The sequence below is a fragment of the Ochotona princeps genome, chromosome 5 (genome assembly GCF_030435755.1).
Source record: "Ochotona princeps isolate mOchPri1 chromosome 5, mOchPri1.hap1, whole genome shotgun sequence".
NCBI lineage: Eukaryota > Metazoa > Chordata > Mammalia > Lagomorpha > Ochotonidae > Ochotona > Ochotona princeps.
Window position 1 is genome coordinate 105,425,393 of NC_080836.1, and position 27,548 is coordinate 105,452,940.

A 27,548-nucleotide genomic window follows, 5' to 3' on the forward strand; every position below is an offset into this window, starting at 1 on the left:
CTCTGGACAGCTGGGTCCGAAAGCCATCTGCCCAGCCTCACCAGAACAGACTGAGAGGAAGTGCCCCAAGTGGCCACAACTCCTAAGCACTGGGTTTCCATTGCCCTGCTGCCACGGTCGTGCAGTGACCATAGACAAATAGCACATCAGTCTTGACCTTTCTGTCAAAAGCAAAGCACCACCAGACAGTGCACATCCTGCCCAGCCTGTCTCGAAAACAAAGAATTCTACCTCACTTTTTTTAGGAAAAAGAGTTATTTATGTATACTTTAAAAGCAGGTTGTACAAAGAAGAGGAGAGACAGAGATCTTCATGCGCTGGTTCACTCCCTGATTGGCCCCAGCGGATGGAGCTGAACCTCTCCTCAGCCTGGCCAGGAGCTTCCTCCAGGTCTCCCACACGGGTGCAGGGTCCCAGGCTTTGGGCCGTCCTCGACTGCTTTGCCAGGCCACAAGCAGGGCGCTGGATGGAACATGGAGCAGCTGGGACCTGGGCCCCTGCGGGGTGCAGCACTTGGAGGTGAAGGATTAGCCAATTGAGCCAGTGCACTGGCCCCACTTCTTTAAATAAAATGAAAATACAGAGCATTTGTGCATACAAGTGCACTTCAATAAGTCTGTGGAGAAAGAAGATGTGAGTTTATTTTCAGTGCAAAAAGCAGTTTTTTTCTCGTAAATCCATGCAGATGAGGGATCTTCTAGGATTCATAGAAAATGCATAATGTTAAAAAACTAAGAATTTTTTAAAATTCCACATTGACATAAAATTTATCCTTCTATTCCGTTGTTGACTTTTTTTTTTTTTTGAAGTCTTATTTTTGGGTGTGCATTTCTGGAAGGATGCGCTTGAGCCATGGAGCTTATGGGTTTGTTGTGTGTGCCGTCTGCGCACGGCGCGGCGTCTAGGATGGCCTCAGCCATCCTTTGTGCCCAATTTGTCTCATTTTGTTTTCCATTTGGGGCCCTTGTAGGGTTACAAATCGCGGCCAGGAATTCTGGAGCGAGGTGTAAATAAATCACAGCCTCTCTCCACTGAGACGGCCCCTCGCAGCTGAGGACTCTGGGAGAGGAGGCCGTGGGGGGCAGGGAGGAAACGCTCGCTCTCCTGCGAAGACACTGAATTTCATTATTGTATTTTATAAATATTTTCCTGTATGGCTCATAACCTGATTGCGGGCTTGTTGCTGAGGTCTCACGGGGCAGGAGAGGCGGAGCCGTGGCAGGTTCAGCCTCCTCAGGTGTGTGCCTCTTGGCCCCCCCAGTGGAAAGCAATCAAGGTGCGATTTATGTTCATTAAGTGCTTGTCAAAACTGAAAAATCTTGTAATCAACGCGATCTCGCCGCGGCCCCCTCGACGGCTGGGAGGGCCGCCTCACGGCAGCGGCCATTTGCCTGTTACAACTCTAGGCGAAAACTCCTCCGATGATTGCATTAGAGCCTAAGCTGCCAAGTAAATGAACCGTGTCTTATTTAGGTGCCACGAGCCTCAGAGTAGTCCTGCCCCGCAGGGCACTTGATAGCATTTTATGGCTTTAAAATTAGTGTAGCTTCCCATTTGCTGCAGGGTGCTGCCTGTTCTGCCTTTGAACTCCATAAGCAAAGGGAAGGGGGCTTTTGTTTTTCACCCCCTTAGTTTTTTTTTCTCCGCCCTCCTTTGCATTTTAGCGGTTTTGTTTTGCATCTTTTCCAGACGGCATTTTGCAATAAAGATGTCTGACTACTGTAGGCATGCCTCCCGCAACCAGAGAGGCAGGCGGACAAAAACAAAAAATTAGGAGATGTCATGCATTTACAAAGGAGAGTTTCTTGCCACCCCACTACCCCTGTGCTACAAAGTGAAAAATGCCTTTGTGGGTCACCTCTAAGGAGTCCTCACGTCAGAGCCGCCACCTCGAGTGGCGGCAAGAGCAGGGGAGGAGCACCATTGTTTTTGTGGGACAGCAACAGCAACAGCTCCCATTCACCCAGGACCCCAGTGCTCCAGAAAACACTTCATCTGTTATCCCTATGGGCGCTGAGTCGGCCCCTCTGCGCAGGTGCGGCGAGGCGGCATCCAGATTTGTAACCCCGCCCCAAATGACGGAATAACCTGCCCCCACCTAAGGCTGGAGTAGAGAATGGATCCCAGAACCCCCTGACCGGCTGCTGTTCATATTAGTCGCCAGGGAACTGACCGCTGGGGCTGAGTGCTGTGGGCAGCCGTGGCAGGCAGTAGAATGGACCTCAGGAAACGTGTGGTACTTCTGTGTCTGGGAGACTGCTCCTGTAAGGCACCCCAAAAGGGAAAACCTTACCGTCTGTCTCGAGAGAGTGTGTTTCCCCCAATGACCACCGAAGACGAGGCTTGATGCAAAAGCAAGAGGTTTTATTTGATCACCAGGGCGCTGGGGCTGGGGCCAGTTCCTCACGCAGGAGCCTGAGCACACCGACCTCGAGTCATCTTAACTGCATTCTTTTAAAGGCTAAAGTCACAAGCAGGGAGGGGGGAGTCACACAATTAGGGGCTTTCCGCTCCCAGGCCATAATTCTTGAGATGCCCATTCTAAGATCTTTCTCATGTTTGTCCTGAGACCCTTCCCATGACTTTATCAGGATGTAGCTGCAGGAGCCCCTTAACTCTCAGGTTCCTGGGCTATATTTCCTGAGACCCTTCTCATGCCTGTCCTGAGACCCTTCCCATGACTTAATCAGGATACAGCTACAGGAGCCCCTTATCTCTCAGGCTCGCAGGCCATGCTTAGACTTCCTTACTTCCCTCCCTAATCATAAAATGCTTGTTCGGTTATTCTCTATTCTCTACCGCAAGCAGAAGACAGAAGGTAAAGAAGAACATATTAAGCAGAATACAGAAAGCAAAAGCAACTTAAATCCTCTGGCCTTTCAATTGTGAATATTTCTTTTCACTCCCCAGGCCCACCCTCTGCTAGGCCTGTGCTCTGTGCTGCCTTGGGTTGGAGTGCCCAGGACAAGGGGCCCTGGCAGAGCCTCCTGAGAGCATGTGTGTGTGCTGCCTTCCACGGCCCCTTCTCCAGCAGTTGCATCCCAGAACTGCAGAAATGGAGACAGGTCTCGGGTCGCGATGGAGTGTTTCCCCGTCAGCCAAGAGTCCCAGGTCCTAACCGTGTTCCTGTTATCCCAGACCACATGCAAGACGGTTTTTTCATAAATACTAGGACAGCAAAGGCATGGTGCTAGCTCTGGGAAGCTGGCCGTGGCGGGCACAGTGTCCCTTAGATCAGCCTGGAGAAGCAGAGACCTGGCCATTTCCCTGTCCTGGGCATCCATTAGGTGCAGGGCTAGGGTTGAGCACAGCCCAGGAACCCGAAGATGGGAAAAATCCTTCTTGCCGTGTTGAAGCTCAGTAATAGTTGGTCAGTGAAGACGATACAGTCAGGAAGCAAAAGGTAGATCCATAATTCAATTTGGAGTTCTCTAGTTCTCTGCTGTTTTGATTTATACCGTAATAACCTGTCCCCTTGGGCCAGCATTGGACACCAGCCCACTGATGCTGGCTGCCAGCCGCTGCTGCCTGGGGCCCAGAGAAAGAGCAGCTCTCACTGTGAAGGGGCCTCCCTTGCACACGGCGCTATCACCAGCAGGCCCCAGATCTCTCCACGCTGCTCTCGGCACATGTCAGAGTGGCCGGGGCTCTGTGAGCACAGACTACGCGAGGAACAAAGTCTGGGCACCGCTGCCTTTGGCGAGTCCTGGCTCCTGGCATGGCCACACGTCAACACCCGCTATGACACGAAGCATTGCCCAGCTGACCTTCAGGGGCATCTCTGAAAGTGGGCCTGCATTCCCGTTGGCTGCCTTGGGAAACAGCATTGTTTCTCAGAGAAAGCTCCGCTTTGAAGCTACTGCCCACCTGGCTGTTGTGCCTGGGCGCCTTTGGAGAGAAGTGGCCGTCGTCTCAGCGATGCGAACTGAAAGGATGGAGGCCAGAAGATGTCTCACAGATTCTGAATGTTTCCACAGTGTCTCTCGAGGCGTGACCTCCTCCACACCTGTCTGTTGCTTGTTCATGAGCATCAGGCCTGCAGCTCGCCTGATGCCTTTGGACTGGCTACTTGTGTCTTTGTAGGTTAGTGTCCTTTGAAAATAATGCTAAAGAGAGTTTGGGAATAGCGGTACATCCAACAATGGCTTCTTTTACATACTTTGTTATTTTTCTCCTCCCCCCCCCCCCCCACCTTTGGCTCACAGAAGTGAAACTTTTTAAAAAGATCCTTCGTGCTCCAAGGGCTGTGCCCCTCTGTCCCTGGGCTAATGACGAGTCTAGTGGAGAAAGGGAATAATGAGGAGAAAACAAACCTTGTGTTTGCAAGGTGCCCTCTGGTGCTGAGCCCCCCCATGCACAGAACCGCACACGATGCCAGACGTGGAGTTCGCTCAGCGACCCTCCAGCCTTACATCTTAAGAATCACGCAGGACCCCCCAAAAGCCTCGTTCATGTCGATTTTAGCTGTTTATGTTTAACCATGTTAGAAATTCAAGTGTAGGACTCCCTGAGCAGGAAGCGACGTGTGGAGAGCAGGTGTAAGGCAGGTCACATGCTTCTCTGTGGCCCACACCCAGCTGACTGGGTCATTGCGTGTTTTATCTCCACGTGCCCTCCACACACATCCATGTGGCATTGTTGTACCCAGATTTTGAGCTCCCCAGAAATCACCAGGAGTCTGAAGTCGGTGAAAGGCACAAGTTGCCGAGCTTGGGTTCTTGGTTGAGAGCAAGCAACTGACCGACCGGCCGGCCGGGACCAGCACCCCTCACCGGAGTGTCATCCCACGGCCGGGACCAGCACCCCTCACCGGAGTGTCGTCCCACGGCCGGGACCAGCACCCCTCACCGGAGTGTCGTCCCACGGCCGGGACCAGCACCCCTCACCGGAGTGTCGTCCCACGGCCGGGACCAGCACCCCTCACCGGAGTGTCGTCCCACGGCCGGGACCAGCACCCCTCACCGGAGTGTCGTCCCACGGCCGGGACCAGCACCCCTCACCGGAGTGTCGTCCCACGGCCGGGACCAGCACCCCTCACCGGAGTGTCGTCCCACGGCCGGGACCAACACCCCTCACCGGAGTGTCGTCCCGAGCGGCACATCCACAGGGTTTTTCCACACTTCAGGCCAATTTCATGTAATTATACAGTCATGATTGGTCAGTTTAACTGTTAACTTTTAAAAAGAGCAAGTTGGTAGGTTTCTCGGCACAGCAAACAGATTTCAAACAGGTGAATTTAGCGGGCTAAGCCAAATGGCAGGGAGTCTCAGGGCAATGGCTGAGTGGGCAGAGTATGTGTGACCAAGTCTTATCTAAAAGGCACACCAGGAGTCTGCCTGGAGGAATGCTCTGTCCTGGTGTCTGTGACTTGCAGGCTTCTGGGCCTGTGAGCTCACACCGCTTCTCGGCTAAGCAAACAAATCAGAAGTGACAGAAGCAGAAGTGTTGCCTTAGCAATGAGTAGTAGGTGGATGGCTAGAATTCTGATCCTCGGGTTTCTCAGCATTGCCAGTGTCACAGAAACACTTAGCATCAGGCAGCGTCGTAAAATGACGCTCATTCATGTCACCAGACTTATAGGGCTTGTTGCTAAGGACTGGGGATGGGCCAAGGTCAAGGTGAGACATGCAAGTTTATTAACATTTCATTTGCAACAGTAAGCTCAGGTTTCATCATCAGACGCCAGCACTCGGCCATTTCCCTTCTAGTGCCCAGAGTGTGTCATCGTGTGTCTACACCCCACAGCGTTGTTCTTCCAAGGAAAACTGGTCCCGCCAAGCAGGCAGCTAGTTCACCTTGCACCTCAGACACCCGTTGCCAGTGTCCCCACCTCAGTCTCCAGGCTTCACGCACGTATGTCCGGTCAGCATTCTGACACTCAGCCGTGTCCACTTACGGGCTGAAGTCGTGGCAAGAGTAGCTCTGTGTGTGTGTGTCTCATGAAGAACAATCGGTTTTGCTTAGAAGTGATGCTGGTGGAGCACCCAGTGAGCGCCAGCTCTCACTAAGGTGCCAGCATTTTGTACACGGTGCCTCTGGCACCATCAAAACCGCTTTCATCGTGGAGATTAACAGATGAGGTGTGAGGCCTGTTTTGATCAGGTGGGTCCCAGGATAGAGTGCTGAGGAACTCGCTTTGTAGAAGGCCGTGCCAGGAAAACGTGCCAGAGTGTCGGAGGCACGGTTGGCTCGCTTTGGCCAGGTAGGGATCTTTGATAGGAAATAGTAAATGGAGCAGTAGGCGTGTTCCGTTGGAATCCAGGACTTGCAGGGCAGAGACTCGCATTGTTTCCTGCCATCCCTTAGTCATGGAGATCAGGTCCCTTGGTCCTGTTAAAGGGCTGTGTAGACACGGGAGCGGGGGCAGTTCCATCACTGGTTCTGGAGGTCGGGAGCGCGCACGTGCTGGGACTGCTGTATTCTGAGGTGCCCTCACATGGTTGATGCATTATGGTTTAGGTTCAAGATCTTGCTGACTGTGTTTGGTATTCTTATGAAGGGATCAGCAAACCGCCTGCACCAGACAGCCCCAGTTAACCTGCAGATGCGGGCTGTAAGAAATCAGTGGGCTCGCCGGGTGTTTTTAGGAACTTGTGATGGATGACTGTGTCTCGCGAGCCTCCCTCTGGGAGCCACGCGCCCGGAGCAGATGGAGATGAACCCACCATCTACCAAGGGCCGCAGGAAGAGGGGGGATGGCAGCGTGCGGTTTGCAGTAGCCGGATGGGACTTGTTGATGGGGGGCAGTACTCGGAACTCGTAACTGTGAAATGGCGGGACCAGGAAGCTGCGGAGCGGGTCAGTTAACTCCCGCCGTCAGGAGCGAGCGCTCTGGTGCAGCTGACTCCTTGCTCTGAAGGCAGCCCCAGAGAGGGTGGGAGCTGGGAAGCTGTGCTGTCAGCAAGCCCTGGCAGCTCCGGGCCTGACACCAGCGCGCAACTGCTAGCAGCTTTCTCTCATTGCACCTCATTTGCATCTGGGACATCAATTAGCATGTTTGTTGAGGCTAATTGAATGAAACTCAATCATAGCTCTTAATTGCTTGACTATGTGAAAAGAAATCACATTAATGCAGCTAATTAAGTGTACGGCAATAGATGCAACATAATTAGGAGCGAAATGTGAAAAACAAGGTCTGGCAAAGGTACCGGAGCTGCGTTGTGGGGGAACAGCGCGGCGCGGTTACCGGGCTGCCGGCGCTCGCCCACGGGGCCCTTCGCCCGGGCGCCTGCTGCAAAAGAGAATCCACATGATGAACGAACGTGGACAACTTGAGAAGAAAAATGCAAATAGGTTTGCAATTACTACTTTTTCAAGCTGTTGAGGGGCAGGAGCTGGGCACCTCTAGGGGGCTTGGCTCTTGAGTAGGCCCCAGGGACTTGTTAAGTGCTGTTTAAAAGCGCTCGGCTTTGAATTACCCTCACGCCTTGTTAAAGGGATTTCTCCCCCTCTTTTTATCTGAGATCAGCATTTTCTAGGACCAACGCAGAGAAGGGGTAGGATCTGGGACATTTGCATATCAAAATCAGGCCTGCTGCCTGTCTTTTAAGGCCTCTTTCTAAGGGGAGGAGCTTTGTTTAGTGGCCAGGGATGAAAAGGCCAAGTTCTACCCCCTGGAAGCCAGAGGAGCTTCCCTTCCGGCTGCTGGCAAAGCCCACAGGTGGGAGAGCTGTGGCTGAGAAGGAAATACATCTTGGAAGGGCCTAAAAATTCTTAGTGGCGGAAAGCCAGGCAGTGCCCCTTTCTCTCTGATGGCTTTCTCTGAAGTTGTAGTGCCCGACGGATGCGCGCAGGGCTGGGCGTTCCAGATAAAACATCCTGATGCTGTGTGTGAAGACACGCCTGTTGGAAGAGCCCACGCTGAGTCTTACTCATTCTCTGATTAGCCTCATTCTGGAGCCCATAAGCAATAAATGCTCAATTACACTCCTGTTATTGTATTTTAATTTGTTGAGAATTGGCATTAAAAAAGAAAGTTATAGCAAGTTGATATTTTTAAAGGAGTTACTATGCAAGGAGACATGTCCTTCCTTGCAAGTGTTAATGTGGGTTCTGAAAGAAGCTTGCATAGGCTGCAGCGGGCATGCCTGGCAGTTGGTCAGAGGCCCATCAGGCCGTCTGTGGCCGTCACCCACAGCACCCCAAGTTGGTGCCCTTCCCTAGTGTGTGCTCCCCTTGTTCTGCTCAGCACACTGAACCCTGGCAGGTGAGTGCTTGCCGTGGACAAGCACTTCCGTCTATCCACGGAGGATAACTTCCTCTCCATCTGGGTCCCCCATCTTTCAAAAGCACAGCCTTTTATCTTAGCTGGTGACATTTTGGGTTGTCCAACATCTTTAGCTTGGAAAGATTTATCTATTTACTTGAAAGTCAGAGAGGGAGAGACACAGAGATTCTCCATCAAAACGGGGTCTTCTGTCAGGGACAGGTAAGGTCAAGTTTGCTGTCCCAGTCCGGATACAACCTTCCCCTTCCTAAAGTCCACAGCGACTCTTGCCTGAGGCGGCCATGGCAGACCGTAGCCAGCCTGCCCTGTGGACATGAGGGGGTCCCTCTCTGCAGTTGATCTTAGGCAAAGGCCAGGAAGCGATGATGGAGGCCCTCCATGAGACACACCTGGACGACTCAAGGCCTGATGGGCAGCCCAGGCTGGCCAGGCTCCTCTGCTCCAGGGCCCCCTGGCTGACAGCAGGTGCATTTTCCTCTGTGGTGGCTCTTCCTCTGGTAGCTGGGGGTGTTGGCACCCTGCGGTGCTGTGCACTTTCAGTAGCTTTACCTTCCTGGACCTTGATGATCTGACCTTCACTTCCTGAATTCCCAGCAGGCAGCGTGGCCCTGTGTAGATGTTTAACAGCAGTTTCAGGGTGAGACGGGGAGCTGATGGCAGGGTGACCTCCCGCCCCAAGGGCTTAAACCTAGGTGTGCAGGCTCATGCCAGCCCCCTGATGTGCCAGCTAGACGCAAGCAAGAGTTCTGTGTGTGCCTTGCACAGCTGCCTCCCCTCTCCCCGTTGCCCCTGAGTCAGCCTGGGACACAGGTAGAATGACAGAGGCGCCAGCTTTGAAGTGCTTCCCCCCGCGGGTGGGCTGTGGGCTGGCACGAGGTCTCCTGGCTGAGCCCTCCCGGCTGGTCTTGTTTCCTGCAGGATTACATGCAGAATGTCCACGGCAAGGAGATTGACCTTCTGAGAACCACTGTGAAAGTCCCCGGGAAGAGGCCACCGCGGGCCACGTCGGCCTGTGTGCCCCTCTCCAGCCCCAAGACCAACGGCCTGGCCAAGGACGTGAGCAGCTTGCACATCTCGGCCAATTCAGGTAAGCCGCCTGTAGCCACACTGCCGGATGCCAGCGCCCCGGTGGCAGGCACAGAGGACGGGGCTGAGTGGGCGTGCTCGGTGGTGGTTCATGTGCGTTTATGGTTCTGTTCTGCGTCCCTCCGCACTCTGGGCTCCGTGAACACCCGCAAGCATGGGTGGCATGCCTGAGCTGAGCCTCTGGGCTCCTTCCTGGCTCCATGGTTAAGAGGAGGGTTCTCTCCACACCAGCTTGAGTATTTGAGCATCTTTGAGAACACACGAATTCTGGGTTAAAGGCATCAAAGGTGAGCTGTTTCTGGCATCCAAGGTGTGTGAAAATGGAGAAGCTATTTGGGGCAAGCTGAAGGGAAACATTTCACTTAGGTAAAAATCAGATTCTCTGTCGCTGTTTATGCATTCACTATCATTTGTCACCCTTCAGTGTAATCGAGCGTCCTTTACTGTCTCTTAAAGGGTTGTTTGTTTGTCTTTCTTTCAGGCTTAGAAGGTGTGAGTATTTTATCGAAACCCCCCATGTTCAGTTGTGAACCACAAACGGCCATGGTTGGCTTCTGTTGAAGGCTCTGTGCTGAGGGCTGTGCCGTGGCCTTAGCCATCCCCTCATTGCTTGTCTGAGACTAGGTGTTCAGATCCGCCTGGGTCCCCCACTGGCCACTGGTCTGCTCTGTCATCAAGCCCCTTTCTGCTCTCCCAGCCACATCTGTCTTCATGGAGCAGCTCTCTGTAGAAGGTCTCCCACCCATCTCCGCTTCTCACAGGTGCACTCCTCCAATGTCAGGTGCTTTCCAGAGGGCTCATGGTCCCTGCAGAGCTCTGTGGCCTTGGTGGGAAAAGCAGGTTAATGGAAAGTGAGTGCTGAGCTTGGGATCCCCAGCCCGGGCTCCATCATGCTAGGGGCTGATCACTGCTGGCCTATCCAGAGGGCAGAGATACAGTGTGCAGTGTGCATGACAGAGAGCCAGGGCAGAGGTGAGGTGTGCGATACACTCTGTGGAGACCCAGGGCAGAGGTGCAGTGTGCGGTGCACACAGCAGAGAGCCGGGGGCAGAGGTGTGGTGTGCACACAGCAGAGAGCTGGGGCAGAGGTGCGGTGTGCGGTGCACACAGCAGAGAGCCGGGGCAGAGGTGCGGTGTGCGGTGCACACAGCAGAGAGCCGGGGCAGAGGTGCGGTGTGCGGTGCACACAGCAGAGAGCCGGGGCAGAGGTGCGGTGCACACAGCAGAGAGCCAGGGCAGAGGTGCGGTGCACACAGCAGAGAGCCGGGGCAGAGGTGCGGTGTGTGGTACGCACAGCAGAGAGCCGGGGCAGAGGTGCAGTAGTACACACACACCGTGGTGACGCACCAACAGAGTGATGGGCTTTCAGCTAAAGCAGACCTCAGTTGCTTCCGGAAAGAGGGTGGTGGCTCTGTGGGCTGTTCTGTGACCCGCTGCCCGTGGGCCCACCTTGTCGGGGACAGGGACTAACTGAGGGTGGGAGGAGAGACACCAGAATGTCTGCAGGCGGTGGAAAGCCGAGGTTTTTGGCTGTTGGTGCCAGAGTCTGGCACCTGTTGGTGCTACAGGTGTGTGCCCTGTGGGCTTGGCAGTGCCTGACCTGTGGAGTGTGTTTGCCGAGGGCACTGCCTAATTCCCTCCCCCCCAACCCATCCATCACCTCCTCATATCCACCTGTTTGTCTACTAATACCAACATCCATTGGGCCTTTTGCAGAATTTATTTCCTCATTGACAAAAGCCGTGTCTTTATCACTGCAGTGTGGTTCTCTGAAACACGCACGTGTTTGCTGAGGGCCTCATCTGTGCTTGCCACAGCCCTCAGTCCTGATACTCGGCCCCTGTACTCAGGGCTGGACAGGCGACTGGGGCCACCGCAGGACGGCACGTACATGGGGAGAAGGAATGTGGCTGGCCTGGGTCCAAGGCTTCAGGATGCAAGGGTGCCAGTGCAGAGCGTGGTGAAAGCTTCAGGTGCCAGGCACCCGGCTGGGCACAGCAGCAGTGGCGTTTGGGAGGCGGCGTGGACTGTGAGAGCCTAGGCGCTCAGCACCCTGCCTGTGCGGATTCCAGTTCTTGGGAATTGCCTATCCTCCCAGGACAGACACGGTGTCTGACGCCAGTGGCAGAACCTGGCGACTGTGGCAAGTTTCTCCAGAAGGCGCCCCCCAGTTCCCTTCTCTTTGAGACCCTTGCTATTGGGTGAGTGGGGGGCTTCATACATGGAAACCCCTTTCTGTAGTCACACAGTGGCTGATAGCCACCGCTCAGTCAGATTAATCCCATGTAGGGAGCCTGGGTGACTTTTCTTCTTTCTTAGGCAGGAGTGTGACATGAATGTGACATGGAGGTTAGAGTATGACATGGGCAGGGTGTGGGAGTGAGGGTGTGACATGGGCAGGGTGGGGAGTAGGGATATAACATGGGCAGGGTGGGGAGTAGGGATGTAACATGGGCAGGGTGGGGAGTAGGGTGTATGACATGGGTAGGGGTGTGTGTGGGGGTGTGACATGGTCATGGTGTGGGGACAGGGGTATGACATGGGCAGGGTGTGGGAGTAGGGGTGTGACATGGTTAGGTGTGGGAGCAGGGATGTGACGTTAACAGGGTGTGAGAGTATGGGTGTGACATGAGCAGGGTTGGGAGTAAGGATGTAACATGGGCAGGGTGTGGGGGTAGGGCTGTGACATGGTTAGGAGTGGGGACAGGGGTGTGACATGGTTATGGTGTGGGGGCAGGCTGTGACATGAGCAGGGTGTGGGGTAGGGCTGTGACGTGGGCAGGAGTGGGGACAGGGGTGTGACATGGTTATGGTGTGGGGGCAGGGGTGTGACATGAGCAGGGTGTGGGGTAGGGTTGTGACATGGTTAGGAGTGGGGACAGGGGTGTGACATGGTTATGGTGTGGGGGCAGGGGTGTGACATGAGCAGGGTGTGGGGTAGGGCTGTGACGTGGGCAGGAGTGGGGACAGGGGTGTGACATGGTTATGGTGTGGGGGCAGGGGTGTGACATGAGCAGGGTGTGGGGGCAGGGCTGTGACATGGTTAGGAGAGGGGACAGGGGTGTGACATGGTTATGGTGTGGGGGCAGGGGTGTGACATGAGCAGGGTGTGGGGTAGGGCTGTGACGTGGGCAGGAGTGTGACATGGGCAGGAGTGGGAGGATGGAGGAGTGACGTGGCCAGAAGCAGGGGACCATTTGGGAGGAGAATATACCACATGATAACCTCAGCTCTCGGGTTGATGGTCTGCTTGCCATGGATACAAGTGAGTTCATCCACGGGACCCTCAGACACCAGCCCCCTGTGCACCTGTCAGCTCTGACCTCAAGGCTGCTGCTTCTGTGCCAAGCAGCTTTCAGTGAGGACAGGGAAAGTTGAAGTCACGGTGCCAGTCTTTGTACCTGCAGGTTGCTCTGCGGGCAACAGCTGCTTCTTTCTTAGCCAGGAGAACACTAGGGGCTTGCATTCCTGTGGTTCGAATTGTTCTAGAACCAGTGTCCAGTATTTTCCAATGATTGCTCATCAAGGACTTGTGTGTCTAAGAAATTCCAGCATGGCCCAGTTCAACCAGAAGCATGGTAAGTGGTAGACTTTTCACAAAAAAATACAAATTGGTCATTTCAGTGTTGTTTGCATGAACGCTTCCTAAGCTCCTTGCCTTTGTTTTTCACACTCAACTCACTCAAGTTTTGCATGCTGAGTTCTAGGTTAGTTGGAGGTATTTGTGTTTTCTTAAAGCTTCCAGAAGGTTTTTTGCTAAGCTTGGTGTTAAGGAAGTAAGTGCAGGTGACTGAGTCAACACTTGTAGCCATTGGCAAGGACCTCGATAAATACCTGAATTTTCCAGTCAGCTTCCAGGAAGATGCTCTGTAGAACAGCCTGTGGTCCCATGAAGTGGTCCTGGGGCACGCCCTGGCTGGCACACCGCCCGGTCTGCTTTCCTGCGCTTGGTCATGAGGTTGAGCGTGCTGTGTGGGACGGCCCTTGCCCACGCGCGTTCACCGGGGCATGCCTGTTCCTTGGCAGCCTGGAGATCTTGCTGTAGCCTTATCGTTTCTTTCCAGACATCCTCTGCTGCTTGTTTTTGTTGTTGTTGTTGTTTGTTTTGTTTTAGGTTCTTACAAATATTTTCCCCTTTCATTCGCATAATCAAATCTTCAGTCTGTATGGGTTCCATGTTCAGTTATCTAGTACAGTGTTGACAGTCTGATCACAATTCATGAACAGAAGATACTTCTTTCTTTCTTTTCTTATGAAGATCTCTTCTGTCCGCTGGTTCACTCCCCAAATGAGCACCACAGCCAGGACTGGTTCTGGCCACAGCCAGGAGTTTCATCTAGGTTTCCACGTGGGCACAAGAGCCTAAACACTTGGGCCATATTCCGTCTACTGTGTTAGCAGGGAGCTGGTCAGAAGTGCAGTGGCCAGGAGTCCAACCTATGCCCTGTGGAAGATGCCAACCCTGCAGTTGAGGGCTTAACCCACTGCACCACAGGGCTGGCCCAGAATGTATATTCCTTATAGTTTTATCATTATTATTACTTTACTTTTGGCTTTCTACATATATACCTGGAGCGATAGCCTACTGGCTAAATCCTCACCTTGCATCCGCTGGTATTTCATATAGGCGCTGGTTTGCAGTCGAGGATGGCCCAAAACCTTGAGACCCTGCACCCTCGTGGGAGACCCAGAGGAAGCTCTTGGCTCCTGGCTTCGGGATCGGCTCAGCTCCGGCCGTTGCTGCCACTTGAGGACAGAAGATTTGTTTTTTTTTTTCTTTCTCTGCTTCTCTCTGTTTATCTGCCTTTACAGTAAGAATAAGTAAATCTTAATACATATATATTATGTATCATGCATATACCCATATCTGTATATTTAACCCTTTGTCCCCTTTGGTTTGTCTGAGTCTGCTCTGTGTGGCAGGAAGTCTCATGCGTGCCTTCCTTTCTTCATGGCTTCTCTGTGGTTGCTTTATCGTGCAGTTCTGTGGTGTCGTCAGAGAGGCTGTGTGCCTGGCCCGTGGTGCCATCCCCTCGCCCTGTGCTGGCCGCCCTGTGCGTTCCCCACGCTCGCTGAGGCTAAGACACAGCTGGCTGTGGAAAACTGCACAGACCATTTCGGAACATTTCTCTTTTACTCTGCAATGTCTCATTGCTAATGCTGTTTATGTTTTTCAAATGAACTTGGAAGCACCTGGGTTGTCCTTCCTTCGTTCCTCTCACATAACCCCGTGTGGCCCTAGTTGGCATGATTCCCTTAGGAGTGGAGGAACTGGGATTCCTCTCCTTGCATACCTCTCAGCCAGGCTTTGCATCCTTGTTTGGTTAGATCCTGGGTGGGCTTTGTTTTGTTTTTGTTTATAAACCTGTTTGGTTAATTGATCATTTTCCACTACCTCCTGAAGGTCACTTTAAAAAAAATTTAAGATTTATTTTGATTGGAAAGACAGGTTTGCATTACCAAGAGAAGGAGAGACAGAAAGATCCTCCATCTGCTAGTTCACTCCCCAAGTAGCCACAGTGGCCAGAGCTGTGTCATTCTGAAGCCAGGAGCCAGGAGCCTCCTCCAGGTCTCCCACATGGGCACAGGGTCCCGTAGGCTTTGAGCCATCCTTGACTGCTTTCCCTGGCTAGAAGCAGGTAACTGGATGGGAAGTGCTGCATCTGGGACATGAACTGGTGCCTATATAGGATCCTGGCACATACAAGGCAAGTGTTTAGCCACTGAGCCATTGGGCCAGGCCCCTGAAGCTCATCTTTTTGGGATGGGTAGAGGGTCTAACTCGCAAGAGTTTGTACTTTGTGGAGGCAGCTGTCCTCCTGAATTTTATTCCAAGTTTCCCTTGCCTTTTCTATAAGTGTGTGGTCCTAAAACATCCCATGTGTCCGGTGTCGTCATGATGTCTGTGTGTCCCTGTCAGCTTGTGACTTGTACCAACCGGTGGAGTGATTTGGAGCCCTCAGTGCCATTCCTCCGAGCCGTTCGTTTTCAGTTTGCATTGAGTCAGCCATGGGCCCAGCCGTGATGAACTCCACACTCCAGAGACTGGGCTATGGGGAACGCTGCAGGACTTTCCTGCCTGGGAGGAAGTGCCGGAGGCCGAGCACACAGCAGAGGCCACGGTCAGGGGTGCATCCTGGCCAAGGCGCACGGGGGCGTGGAGGTGGAAACCACAGGTAGGCAGTGTGTTCTGCTGCTCCTGTTGCTGCAAGGTCGTTTGCCAGGGGGGAAATACTCCATCCCACACCTCAAAATGCTGGAATCATGGTGGCCTCCGTGTCGTGGATTTGGGGCAGAGGAGCGGAGGCATGTTGTTGGAGGAGCTGCCTCCTGCTCTGGTCCAGCCCACAGTGGAAGCAGCCAGTATGGCACACAGGTCAGAAGGCTGAGGGACTAGACCAGAGCTGGCCGGCGTCCTCCCGACCACTGTCTTACCGCTACACCCCTCGCAAGTGCACCTGCAGGAGGAAAGTGGGCAGTGTGCCTAGGAGAGCAGGGAACAGTCCCCGGGGCAGTGTGACTAACCCCTGGTGACAGGGCCCAGGAAGGCTGTGAAGGACCAAAGTGAGCAGGAGGGCAGCAGGCCCACAGGGAAGGGACATCTTAATCCCTGGCCCCAGGAAACCTAAGAGACGCGTGTTCCTATAACAAAGTGAACAGAAAGAGAGGATCAGAGCAAGCGATTCTGGAGATTAAAAGGGGAGAAGATCACAAAACCAATGTTTAAAAAACAAGAATAATGCGATAGGTCAGGAACGTGGAGAGGAAACGCCCATGGTTAAAGACACCACAGAAGCGAAAGTGCTGGAGGTGAACTTTCCCGTAGAGCCAGGAATCCAGCGGGTGGGAAAGAAGGCTCTGTGGGGAGCATCGGAGTGGAGTGGGGGATCGGACAGGCTGAGCACTGCCAGGGCAGTGCCGCAGTGAGGACAGGCTGAGCCACGCTGAGCCCAGAGGCCTGGCTCTTACCAGGCTGGCAGGAGGAAGTCCTTTAGGCAGCTTGCAGATAGGACATTGCCCTGTGAGAGAGTTTTTGAAGAAGTTACTTCAGGATGTACTCCAAAAGGGACAATTTAGGGAGCTATAGAAAAGATACACACTAAATCAGGGCTACTGAAGTACTCCCACTGACCCCTTTCCCGTTAGATCGCGCGTTCATTCAGGGTGCTCCAGCTCCTCAGAATGTGCATGGCGGTGCCCACCCCCAGCCTCGAGCGGCCGTCCTAACGGGGGCCACCCGCAGCTCCAGCCTGGAGGATCCTCCCGGAGCAGGAGCCAGGGTGTTGAGTTTTGAGGGCCAGGCCGATGTGCTCATCGTGCCTGTGTGCACCAAGCAGCAAAGGCGGAGTTTTCTGGAGTCTGACATTTACGTGGAACCGGGAAACATGATGGCCAAGACTGCATAAAGGCTTGGGCCTCAGCGGCAGTTCATCCTTACATCCTGTGTTTGCCATCGAAGGGGGGACCTTGTGCAGCTGTCTCAAAGCTCAGTCTCATTGCCTTTAAAACGGGGAGGTGATGATTCTCTCCGTGTTCTTGGAAACGTACTACACAGGATGTCTTTGAGAAATGTGGCCCAGGATTTTTTTTTTCCTCCAGAATTCTACTGTTAGTGCCTTGTGGCATTTAGGCTGCAAGGAGAGGAGAGGGCCTAAGTACTCACTGAAGTTCACTTTCGAATGTTTCAGGGTGCTCCTGGAGGGCGTGCAGGTGCCCAGCATGCAGCCCCAGTGCCGGCTGGCACAGTGAGGGCAGGCGGAGCTCGCTGCTGCAGCTGTGTGAGTGTGGGTGCCAGCAGGCAGGCCCGTGGTGGATCTTGCTGTGATGCGTCACGCTGCCCCGAGCTGTCTGTCGTGACGTGACTGTGCAGGAGTGACAGGCACCTTGTTGTCTTCACAGCGTCTTTGTTGGCATCTCTGCACCGGGTACGGGTTGTCATCCAACGCAGATTGGCGCCTGCACCTCTGTGAAAGCCAACCTTGGCAGACTCCTTGCCCGGCTCCTCCCTCCCCACCCCCACGACCCCACGGGGTGGTGGGAGCTGATTTCCCCCGGGGAGCAGAGAAGGAGGGAGGGAGGGGAATGGGTTCCGAGGACTGAGCCGCATTGGCATCTAAAGCCTCCACCATGCTGTTTCCTCCACACTCCAGCAATCAGGACATCCAGCAAACCCATAAAAAACCAAACTAATAGCATGAATATTCAGTGACCTAGAATACTAATTATTGTCATGAATATTAATGCGATCGGACTTCCTCTTTCTCTCCCGTCCTCTTTCTTCCTCTCTCCTTCTCTCTCTCCCTCTTTTTTTTCCACTTAGCCGGCTCTAAAGATGGGTCATAATGAGAGCATTTAAGAGGGAGCGCTCTCCGCCGTGACAGGGACCCGGGTAATAAGGAGAGCTTGATTAACGCGGTGCACTTGGGGGAGAGATGAGAGGCCTCACGTGGCCGTCGGGGGTGGCAATGAGGCACCGGCGGCTCTGTTGCTGCTCGCGGAGATTAATGAGGCCTAAGAGTGCATTAGGAACAGTGACAAAGGTTTGATCTAATGGGCTCAGTCATTTTTCCTTTGAGTGACAGACGCACAGAAGTAATTGGCTGTGCAGAATGGCAGCTCATTGGCGGTACTTAAGGATACATTATCCCCGTTGTGTGGCCCGCAGAGGCTGTTTATCAAAACTGCTCACACTGCAGACGCTGAGTGGCTACGCTGCTGTTACAGTGGTAATAGCTATTAAAAAAAAAAAAAAAAAAACAAGACCACATCAGGCAAGATCATCTGCTTTCTCATGGAAACAAAGTTTTTCTTTGTTTAGTTTCAAATGGACTAGAAAACATTGTCACAACTCTGGGGTAGCTCCAGGGAGCCGGTCCTGCAGTCCTGCGTTCTAGGGGAGCCTCGCAGAGGAGCCCCATGTCTGGTAGGTGTGTGCAGGGCAGCCCCGGGACCGGTGGTGACATCACAGCCTCCGTGCACCCTGCCCTTCTCCCGGCCCCGAAAGCCAGCCTGAGACCGCGGGGTTCAGTCCTCTGCCGCAGATGTGGCCACACAGTGTGGGGAGGCCCTGGTAGAGGGGCTCCCGGAACTGGGTGTTTATTCAGCCTTTCTTCAATTCTAGAACAAGACGGGCGCTTCGTGGAGAGTCCTCTTGTGCCCACAGTGCCAGGAAGTGAAGACACACGCTGCGGGAGCAGCTTCAGGAAGTGTGCAGGGAAAGTGTCGTTAGGAAAAACTGCATGGATCTCAAAACCAAAAACACTTTGCACCAAAATGAGCTTATCTGTCGCTGCCTTCTTTCCACAGAGCTTCCAACTCTCCACCCCCTGCCCCTAGTGTTTTGCAGGACTTGCAGCTTTCCCAGCTTTTAGGGGCACTGTTGTCCTGCAGGTGTGGTGTGGCTTTGATTGTCCCACCTGGGGATCCTGCTCGTGTGTGCTGCAGTTTTCCTTCACCAACATCCCTCGTGGCCCAGCAGCTGCTGCTTGCTCAAGTTTAGCCCTGCCCAGAGTTTCCCAGCCCAGGAGCCATGAGCGCCGCACCCCAGGGACGGACACTGCCTGGCGTCCCTGCTCTGGCATTTCCTGCTTGGTGGCAGGCTCGGGGTGGCTCAGAAGGAAATGAGAAGCCTACTTCCAGCCTAAGCAAGCCTTCTTCCATCCTTTGAACTCTAAGCAGAGTTGCCCTTTAAGAACTGACAAAAGAAACTCGATTCATGATTTCAGCTAAAGACACGGAAGAGGGATGTGGGAGCACTGGGCCATGCGTCTCCATGGTAACAGATGTGCCTGGAAGTAAATAAACGTTGCGCTAGGAGCTCTCCTCCTCTGGCAAACGTGTGTGGGGTGAGGAACGGAGCTTTTCTAGACCAGGGGAGGATTCCAGCAAGTGGTGCCAGCAGCCTTCCCTGGGGGGCTGGCCCTGACCTTGAGCCCTGGGCAGTGTCTTCCCCTTAGTTCCTCATGAGTCCCAAGCCCCCAGTGGGTACGTATCCTGTATTTCTTCAAGTGTGTTCTTGTACATTTCCTCCAATAAAGTGTAACTTTCAGGCACAGCAAGAGATTCACAACACGTCACAATAAAAGGCAGCGGTCGTCGGAACTCAGGTAGAAATGGAAAATCAGCTAACCCTTCCAAATTGTTTATTTCTGGAACTTTCTCCAAAATATCTTTAGTGACTAACCCCAGAAAACGGAAGCTGCCGAAAGCAAACCTCACGTGGGGGAGAGGGTTGTAGCTGTCATGTCTTCTCTTCCGGGAGCCTGGAAGCCCATCACCATGTAGCTAACCCTCACACAGATGGTGACTTTTCTCCCTGGAATCTTCCTGGTAAATGATAAAACCCAGAAGCACCCAGGCCGACACACAGCAGCCTCCTTTGTGTCCTCAGGAAGCTGAGCGTGGCTCCACCATGGTCCTGCCCTGCTCAGTTGGGAGAGGAAGTTGTGTGAGAGCTGGACGGGACAGCAAGAACATGTGAGCACCTCGTGGGCGGAGCCTTCTAACTCCCCTCCAAGCGGATCGTGTTGGCAGATCAACATGAAATGTGTGCTGTCTGCCACATCACAGAGCGTGTCCCGTCTACACGGAACCGTGTGTGTGGCAGCAAGGGAGAGCGTGGACATCTGTGCTCGGTTCTGGCGGTGCGGCCAGAGCAGACCTCAGAGGCAGAACCTGCCCGCACACTCTGGGTTTGCTTGCTTTAACACACAGCCAAGTCTCCGTGCTGCAGCTCCGTCACCACCATGTCAGGTGCACCCTTGTTCACACTGCCAGGTGCGTCGTGGAGAGGGAAGTGCAGAACCCACAGCTCTGAGTGTTCCCGACCCAGACACAGATGGGCACGAAGAAAAGGCTTCGTTAGCAGTGAGAGGGTTGGAGCCGCAGCCCTGAGCAAAGCAGACTTTGGAGTATAGACCCAAACTCCCTTCTCAACACTGTCACTTAGAGGAGGACACGCCACCTGATGGCCTGGATGTCTTGCCACGTCCATCTGCCGGGTAGAGCGATGACCCCCTGCGATGGATGCTGCTAACAGCGTCTCCGTCCTCTGGCTCGCTTTGCCCGTCATTGGTTATGTCCTTCAACCACTGCCCGCGTCGTGTCCCGAGCACGTGGGCGTTCTTCTTTTTTCTGGTTGATCTCTGTGTCTCCCCCTCGGCGCTGACCACACCGGTTCACAGCATGCATTGAGTAAATGAGAAGTGGTGTTGGCCACATCGCCTCAGGAAACGCGAAGCAGTGACAGGCAGTTGGCACACGGAGACACCACACTGCCAGACAGACACGGGGAGGCTGCCCGGCCCCTTGGGATCATCAAGGCAAACAAAATTAGCAGTGTTACATTCTAAGCTTTTGCTAAAAAAAAAAATAAACTGAGAAGAGACTCATTGTTGGTGAGATGAACAGCATCCGAGATGCGCAGAGGCCGGGTCGCTCCCAGAGTGTTACATAATCCGATCATTATATTAACCACATGGGGCTCATTATTCTCATCGTCATCATTATCAACATTTATTATTATATCCCTGTTACAAATTATGGGCTGAGTTGTGTTAAAGATAAGCAGGTTCCACCACTTGTAGGCAAAGAGGGAAGCAGGTTAGCCCCTGGGTAAGGAGCCGGCATCCTTCCCTGGTCATCTGAGATCAGCTCAGGCAACATACTGATATATTCAGACACCAATGCAGTTTTTGCTTTGAAATGCAAATCGCGTTAGGAAAAACAGCATACAGTAGAGGTAAGTAGCTTCTCGAATCAACCCTCAACACTTGGGGATATAAGTACAGTGGAAATGATTCTCAGATAGAATCTGGTGCTTTCAGCAAACGACAGTGTGTGCTAATCAGGGTGGCCGGGGGAGCGCTCCCACATCCACATCAGAGAAGGGCCTGCGGCACAGATTGGAGGGGGTGCCCCCCACCATCGCGGCCCATCCGGAAGGCACAGATTGGAGGGGGTGCCCCCCACCATCGCGGCCCATCCGGAAGGCAGCCGATCCAGGGTTTGGACCCCTAGGAAGCGTCTCTTAGTTCAGGAAGACACCAGGTCCTCGGCCCTGCTTTTATTTCATGGTATCAGGTGGCAGGTGCCTGGCACATCCTTTGTGCCCGCCCCCTGTGGTGTGGAAGTCAGCCTCCTGGCTGCCTGGGGCAGACCACTATCTGCCTTTGCCACTGGCCACACTGGCCTCCGCCCCGCCTGATTCTGCCTTGACACTTGGCGGTCCGATGTTGGCTTTCACATACCATTCAAACGACGGTTCCCTTTCTAGTTCTGTGTGGTCTGTTTTCGCTGAGACAGCCAGCAAGGGAACTTGGAAAAGTTCTGTGGAAAAGCAGAGTGAAAATATGTTTATTTTGGTGCAAAAAAAAAAAAAAAATCAGAAACCAGCCACAGGAGAAGTCCAAGTTTAAGGGGAATGGTTTGTGTAGCTTTCAAATGCTCTACCCCAAAATAAACTTGCTTTTTAAAACTTGTGCTTGGTACAAATGTCTTGAAGTTCCCTGGCACAGGTGTAGAGGGCAGACTGCTGAGTCCTACCTAAGTCACCAGTGACAAGCGCTGCAGCAGCCACTCCCTGGGGCCCTGTGCCTGCCCCCTGCCAGATGTGGCCACCAGCTGATGTCCTATCCATGCAGAGTCCCATGTCAGCTGGTTCACGTGTTCTCGGAGCTGCATGACATCGCACGTCACACCATGCTCTAAGCTGAGGCTGTTGGGAGTGGCGCCGCTAGTGCTCAGTCTCAAACCTGCTGTCTGGGTGTGCGCGTTTACACACTGTGACTCGGAACTTAACAAGAAGAGGGACCTCGAGGGAGGGGGAGCTCCACCGGGGTTACAGTGCTTTATGAAAGCTCTTCATCCGGTGAGCTGTTGGGGTGTCCTAGTGTGGTGGAAGGTGGGTTCTGTCCCGTCTTCCAGCTCCCCTATCGCAGACCACACTCTGGGCAGGTCGGCAGTGTTGCGTGGCCCCTTGGCATACCTTCCAGCAGCTGCTGCTGCCTCCTGTTGGCCCATTGCTACCCTGTCTCGCACTGTGTCCCCCCCTGGGCCCATCTCATCCCTCCTGCACTGCCTCATAGGTTCTGTAAGGAAAGCAAAGCCAGGCTTGCTGCCATGGTGCCGGGATTCTGCGTGGCAGCAGGCGCGCTGCGTGGCCTGCTTGGGCTGGTTCTAAGTTAGCAGGCCAGTCTGGGAGAGACTCCTGGGTCAGGACAGACAGCATCCAGTGACACAGCACTGCAGGGATGTTAGTGTGCCTGGGTGTGCAAGGAGGGCAGGGTGCCCCAGCACACAGCATGGCTTACGTCACAGGCGGGGAACCCGAGCTGCAGGATCCCCAGCCCTTGAGGACAGGGTGCAGGCAAGCTTGGGAGGCTGAGCCATGGAGCAGGAGGACTCTGTAGCCTTGTTGTCCCCGGAGAGTGGATAGAGCTGTCCTCTGTAGGAAGGCACAGTTCCCTGGTGCATGTCCCCGTAGACATGGCATCCTAGAGAGGGCCCATGCCTGTGTCCCTGAGGCTGAAGGAAACCCCGGCCCCCGGAGGCCTGTGTGCCAGCAGCGGGGTACAGGCTTATGCCCAAAGCTTCAGGGAGGTAAGGAGGGAAAGTATGGAAATCCTGTCCCCTGGGACCGTAGCCTGGACCCATGCCTTGGAGAAGTGGGTATTCCCCTGGCCCTAGTGAGCAGGCCCCCTTCTGGGGCCTCTTATCAGGTGCCACTAATGTGGGGGTGGGACCATTCCTTAAGAACCTCCTCTAATCCCAGGAAGAGAGCGTTCTAATTCAGCCAAAAGATTCATTTGTTTATGTAAAAGGCAGAGCAGCATCTACTGGTTACTCTCAAAATGACCGCAGCAGCCCGGGTCAGAGCCAGACCAGGACCAGGAACCTGGACCTCCATCCAGGTTTCACACATTGGCAGCAGGGGCCTGAGCACTTGCGTCAGTTTCTGCTGCTGTCCCAGATGTGTTAGTGAGGAGCTGGATTACAAGTGGCAGCACCAGAGCTTGAGCTGGCACACTAATATTGTGAATGGCAGCATCACAAGCAGTGGCCACAGTGCCAGCCTGCCGTTATCCCATCGTGTTCTTCTGGTGGCTAGAAAGCAGAAGGCTAGGAGGCTAGGAGGTCATTGTCAGCTTTAACACTGTGAGTCCCCCAGCTTAGAAATTAAGAACCTGATCTAACTGCTCAGTGCAGCAGTGCCAGCACTAGAAGTCCCACGGACCCTATGAGGGGTCAGAGACCTGAGCCTCCCAGGCAGGCGGCTGGGAGCTGCCCGCGGCCTTTGAGGCTGACCTAGGCTGCGTTTTGAGCTTTGTTTTCTGTGTTTTGAGCCACCCCTGGCGGCTCCGGGGCGGCCTGTGATGCCAAGACCCTCATGTCTCAGACGGTCAGCTAAAGCCATGTGCTCACTGGACGAGAGAGGACCTCAGACAGTCGGCCTTCACTAGCAGCTCAGTCACCTGCCAGTGGAGCACTCAGAGCGAGAGCAGGGCCACGCGAGACATGGCATCCGGGCATTCTCAGAAGTGTCAGCACCTCCCATGTGGCTGGCCACAGAGCAGGTGCCACCAAACACCTGCTTACAAGACTTCCGGCCTGGTTGCAGGGTCTACAGCCACTCAGTGGCCCTCATCCAGGAGCAGAAAGCATCTCTGAGATCCAGGTGGGATGTGTGTGAGTAAAGCTGCAGTGGCCTCTTGGCCCAAGACTGGCACCATTCATGGCATCGGACCACGTTTGTTCCACCTCTGATGGCCGCAGCGTGCTGTAGCCCGTATACTCCGAATGCCGAGAGTGACCGTTGGCCTCAGAGGCTGCCGGGCACGAGGCGCTTCGGTGGCCACTCTGGGGCTTTCGTGTGTGTGTGTGTGCGCACATACCATGGGTTTCCCTCCCTTGTGCCTTCCCATGAGAAGCATGAGTTGGGAAAGCTACGAGTTAAACACATGGAGGTCCAGTGTTTCTAGGCTGTCAAAAAGTTCATGAGAATGTCTCTCTCTTTCCCCTTGAGATATATATATATATATATTTTAAATTTGTGGAGTACGAGAAGCACAGACAGCTCCCACCTGCTGGCTTGCACCCCCAAGCACCCACAGGCTGAGGTGGAATGGGGCTCCAGCGAGGAGCTCGGGACTCAGCCAGGGATCCCACAGGTAGCAGGGACCCGAGTACCATGCCGTGGTGTGCGTCGGCAGGAAGCTGGAGTCTGGAGTGGGACTGGGACTTGAACCCAGGTCCATCTGTGGTCTCCTAGCCAGTGGGCCAAATATCTGCCTGCTTTACCTTTTACTTCTGTTTTTGTTATTGTTGGAAGATCTTCCATCCACTGGTTCACTTCCCGAATAGCGGCAATGCCCACAGCTGAGCTGATCTGAGACCAGGAGCTTCTTCCCAGTCTCCTACGCGGGTGCAGGGTCCCAAGGCTTTGGGGCATCCTCTACTGCTTTCCCAGGCCATAGCTGGAAGCTGGATGGGAAATGGAGCAGCCAGAACATTACATTAACTGGTGCCGGTATGGAATCCCAGTGCTTCCAAAGTGAGGATTTAGCCATCGAGCTATCATTGCTAGGCCTGATGTATTTTATTCGTTTTAAAGGCAGAGTTATGGAGAGAGAGAGAGAGAGAGAGAGAGAGAGAAAGAGACAGCTGCTGTTTTATCTGCTGGTTCACACCCCAAATGACTACAATTCCTGGGGCTGGGCCAGTCGAAAGCCGGGAGCTTCTGTGTCTTCTAGGTGCAGGAGCCCACAGACTTGGGCCATGCTCTGCTGCGTCCTTAGGAGATAGCAGGGAGCTGGGTTGGAGGCATAGCAGCTGGGATCCAGCTGGCGCCATATGGAATGCTGGCATCAAAGGCTCTGGTTTTACCCACTGTGCCACAGTGCCAGTCTCTTTTAACTCCATTCACTGTGGGCTTTTTGAAGGATCCTTGTGTATGAAAAAAGATCAGAATGGCACCTGGGGGAGTGCCGCTTGAGCTTGCTCCTTGGTTGAGCCAGCAAAAATCTGGAAGATAATGGAGCTATCCACACAGCCAGGGGATGCAGGGACAGGGACATGGTGGGCACAGGATGCTTGGCAGCAGGTAGGCGTCCCTCCATCCCTCAGGTCACTGCAGTGAGGTCTGTGTGCTGTGGTGTGGAGCTCAGCCCCCCATGGCCTCAGTGGTAGCACGTGCAGAATTTCAGGAGCAGACACAGTGCTGTACTTGCCGCCCTGGGCTGCTAATCCAGTCCACATGGTTCAAGCGGCAGGTCTGTTCCCCCGACCCCCAGGCTGCCCTGCAGGGTTGACACGCAGGTCGAGTGGGGAGCACCCTCTTGACGGGCCTTGGACACGGTGCAGTGTTCGGGCTCAAAACACCTCTGTGCCTGCGCAGGCCCTAAAGCTGAGCTCCTGGACTCGGGGGCAGGCCCTTGCCCTCCTACCATGAACCCTGAGAGCCATGGTTCTAGGCTCAGTTCAGGTTTGTGCTCAAGGCTGTGTTCCTGTGTACAGGCACTGGTTTTCCCACCCACCTCTGAATGCCCAGGGCTGTGCCAGGCACCTGCTGGGTCCTGCATTTCTGTTCTCCCTGGCAGTGGGTCTGAGCGCAATCCCTAGCCATCCACTCTGCCCTTACTTGGGTGTCACTCTTGGGTCTTCCCTACAGACCTGCCGCTTGCCTGGATTCCATGCGACATTTAGAGCATCCCCCGTTGCAAGAAGCGTCTGCTCTGTGTGGCTCTGTGCTGCCCTTCACGGATCTCACAACTTTGCTGCCGAGGTTACGCCAAGCTCGCTCCTGCTCCAATGCCTGGCTGCTGGCCCCGGTCAGCCAAGTGCTTTCCCAGCCTTGATGAATCAAAATTTTCCTTGTTTCTATATTTTGATGTCTCAATTCCTCAAGAACTCCCTGGGCAGTTGTGATAATTGGCCACGTTTAGCGACCACTAACATAGGCTGCGTGTTTAGAAGCTTGTACCATTAGAGCCTGCTGTCTGAGAGAGTTGAGGACTTAATTGGCTTGGAAGTAAAACAATCAGCGGCCAGCTTTAGTGCCTCTGAGGACCTGCCTGCGAACCCAGCGAACTAGTACCGTAGCAGCGAGGGGGCACTGGCTGAGCCTCTGAGAAAGGCACTACGCCATGTTTCAGAGTCCAAATTTGGTGTGGCCAGATAATAATTCATGATGATACCAAACAACCGACTCAAATCATCAAGTAACAGCGGACTCATGTGTAATCATAACCGCCACCAAGTCTGTTCAAGGTTAAGAGTAAACTGATTTGGTCCACGGGCCTGTTTTCTCCACCCACCTGCTTGATTGGTGCCGATCGTAAAGTACAGTCGCCCCCGTGAAGTATCCCCCGTCGGCCGCAGCCCGTGGGCGCTGGGGCAGCCAGCACGTCCGGCTCCAGGCTCTCCCACAGCAGCCGCCTGACTGACGCAAGCACGCTCCCTGGCCCTGACCCCGTCTGTCCGTTTGTCTTCACCTCTGCCAGGCCCAGAGGTCACAGTAGAGCCGCAAGTCTTTGTAGCATCGCTTTGCCAAGTACGGTCGTCTGTGGCCTTGGCTTCCTTCCCACGGCTCTGTCAAGGTGGATGTCAGCCTTTGTCTGAGATATCTGCCCCGGGCTGGCCTTGCTCAGCATGAGGGGACGTTGCGGGCCGCATGGGGGCCCCGAGACTACTTGGCGCTGTTGTCTTGCGGCCCACAGCCCGGCGTGGTGTTCACCCAACTTGTTTGTTTCTAGGGAATGTCTGTAGCGCGCCGGGGTCCCAGCTGGCGAGCGGCATCAGCCTGGTCTCCTTCAACAGCCGGCCCGACGGCATGCACCAGCGTTCCTACTCTGTCTCCAGTGCCGACCAGTGGAGTGAGGCTACTGTCGTTGCCAACTCGGCCATCAGCAGTGGTAAGAAGGACACAGCCCCATGGACTGCGGCCACTGCCAGGGCCCTATGGGAGGCGCCAGCCGAGCTGTCAGCACTGCACTTGAGCGCAGCACGCCGGGGGACCTGTCTTATGGCAGTGACGGCCTCACCCATTGTCCCAGGAGTGTTTTGGCCTTGACAGGCTGTCCCGTGACAATACTCCTCGATTCCTCTTTGATGTAAGAAGTCCACATTCACCCCACTTGATGGACTGGGTACCTGAGCCCACAGACAGGGCAGGTGGCTTCCACAGGGTCACTTGAAGGGGAAGGGAAGTGGCAGAGCTGAGAAACGAGAGTCAGGGCCG

The 27,548-nt window shown here is 54.2% G+C and overlaps 1 protein-coding gene across 8 annotated transcripts in view; it reads left to right on the plus strand.

The window, feature by feature from the left end:
- Positions 1–27,548, plus strand: part of AGAP1 (ArfGAP with GTPase domain, ankyrin repeat and PH domain 1) — a 425,687-nt gene that overhangs the window by 272,183 nt on the left and 125,956 nt on the right. For 6 of the 8 annotated variants that reach the window (XM_058665165.1, XM_058665166.1, XM_058665167.1 and 3 more), the window contains 2 exons: positions 9,146–9,314; positions 27,064–27,222. In XM_058665165.1, the coding sequence (XP_058521148.1) occupies positions 9,146–9,314; positions 27,064–27,222 (328 nt within the window). The remainder of the gene's footprint in view (positions 1–9,145; positions 9,315–27,063; positions 27,223–27,548) is intronic. The other 2 variants (XM_058665170.1, XM_058665164.1) reach the window with 1 other exon arrangement.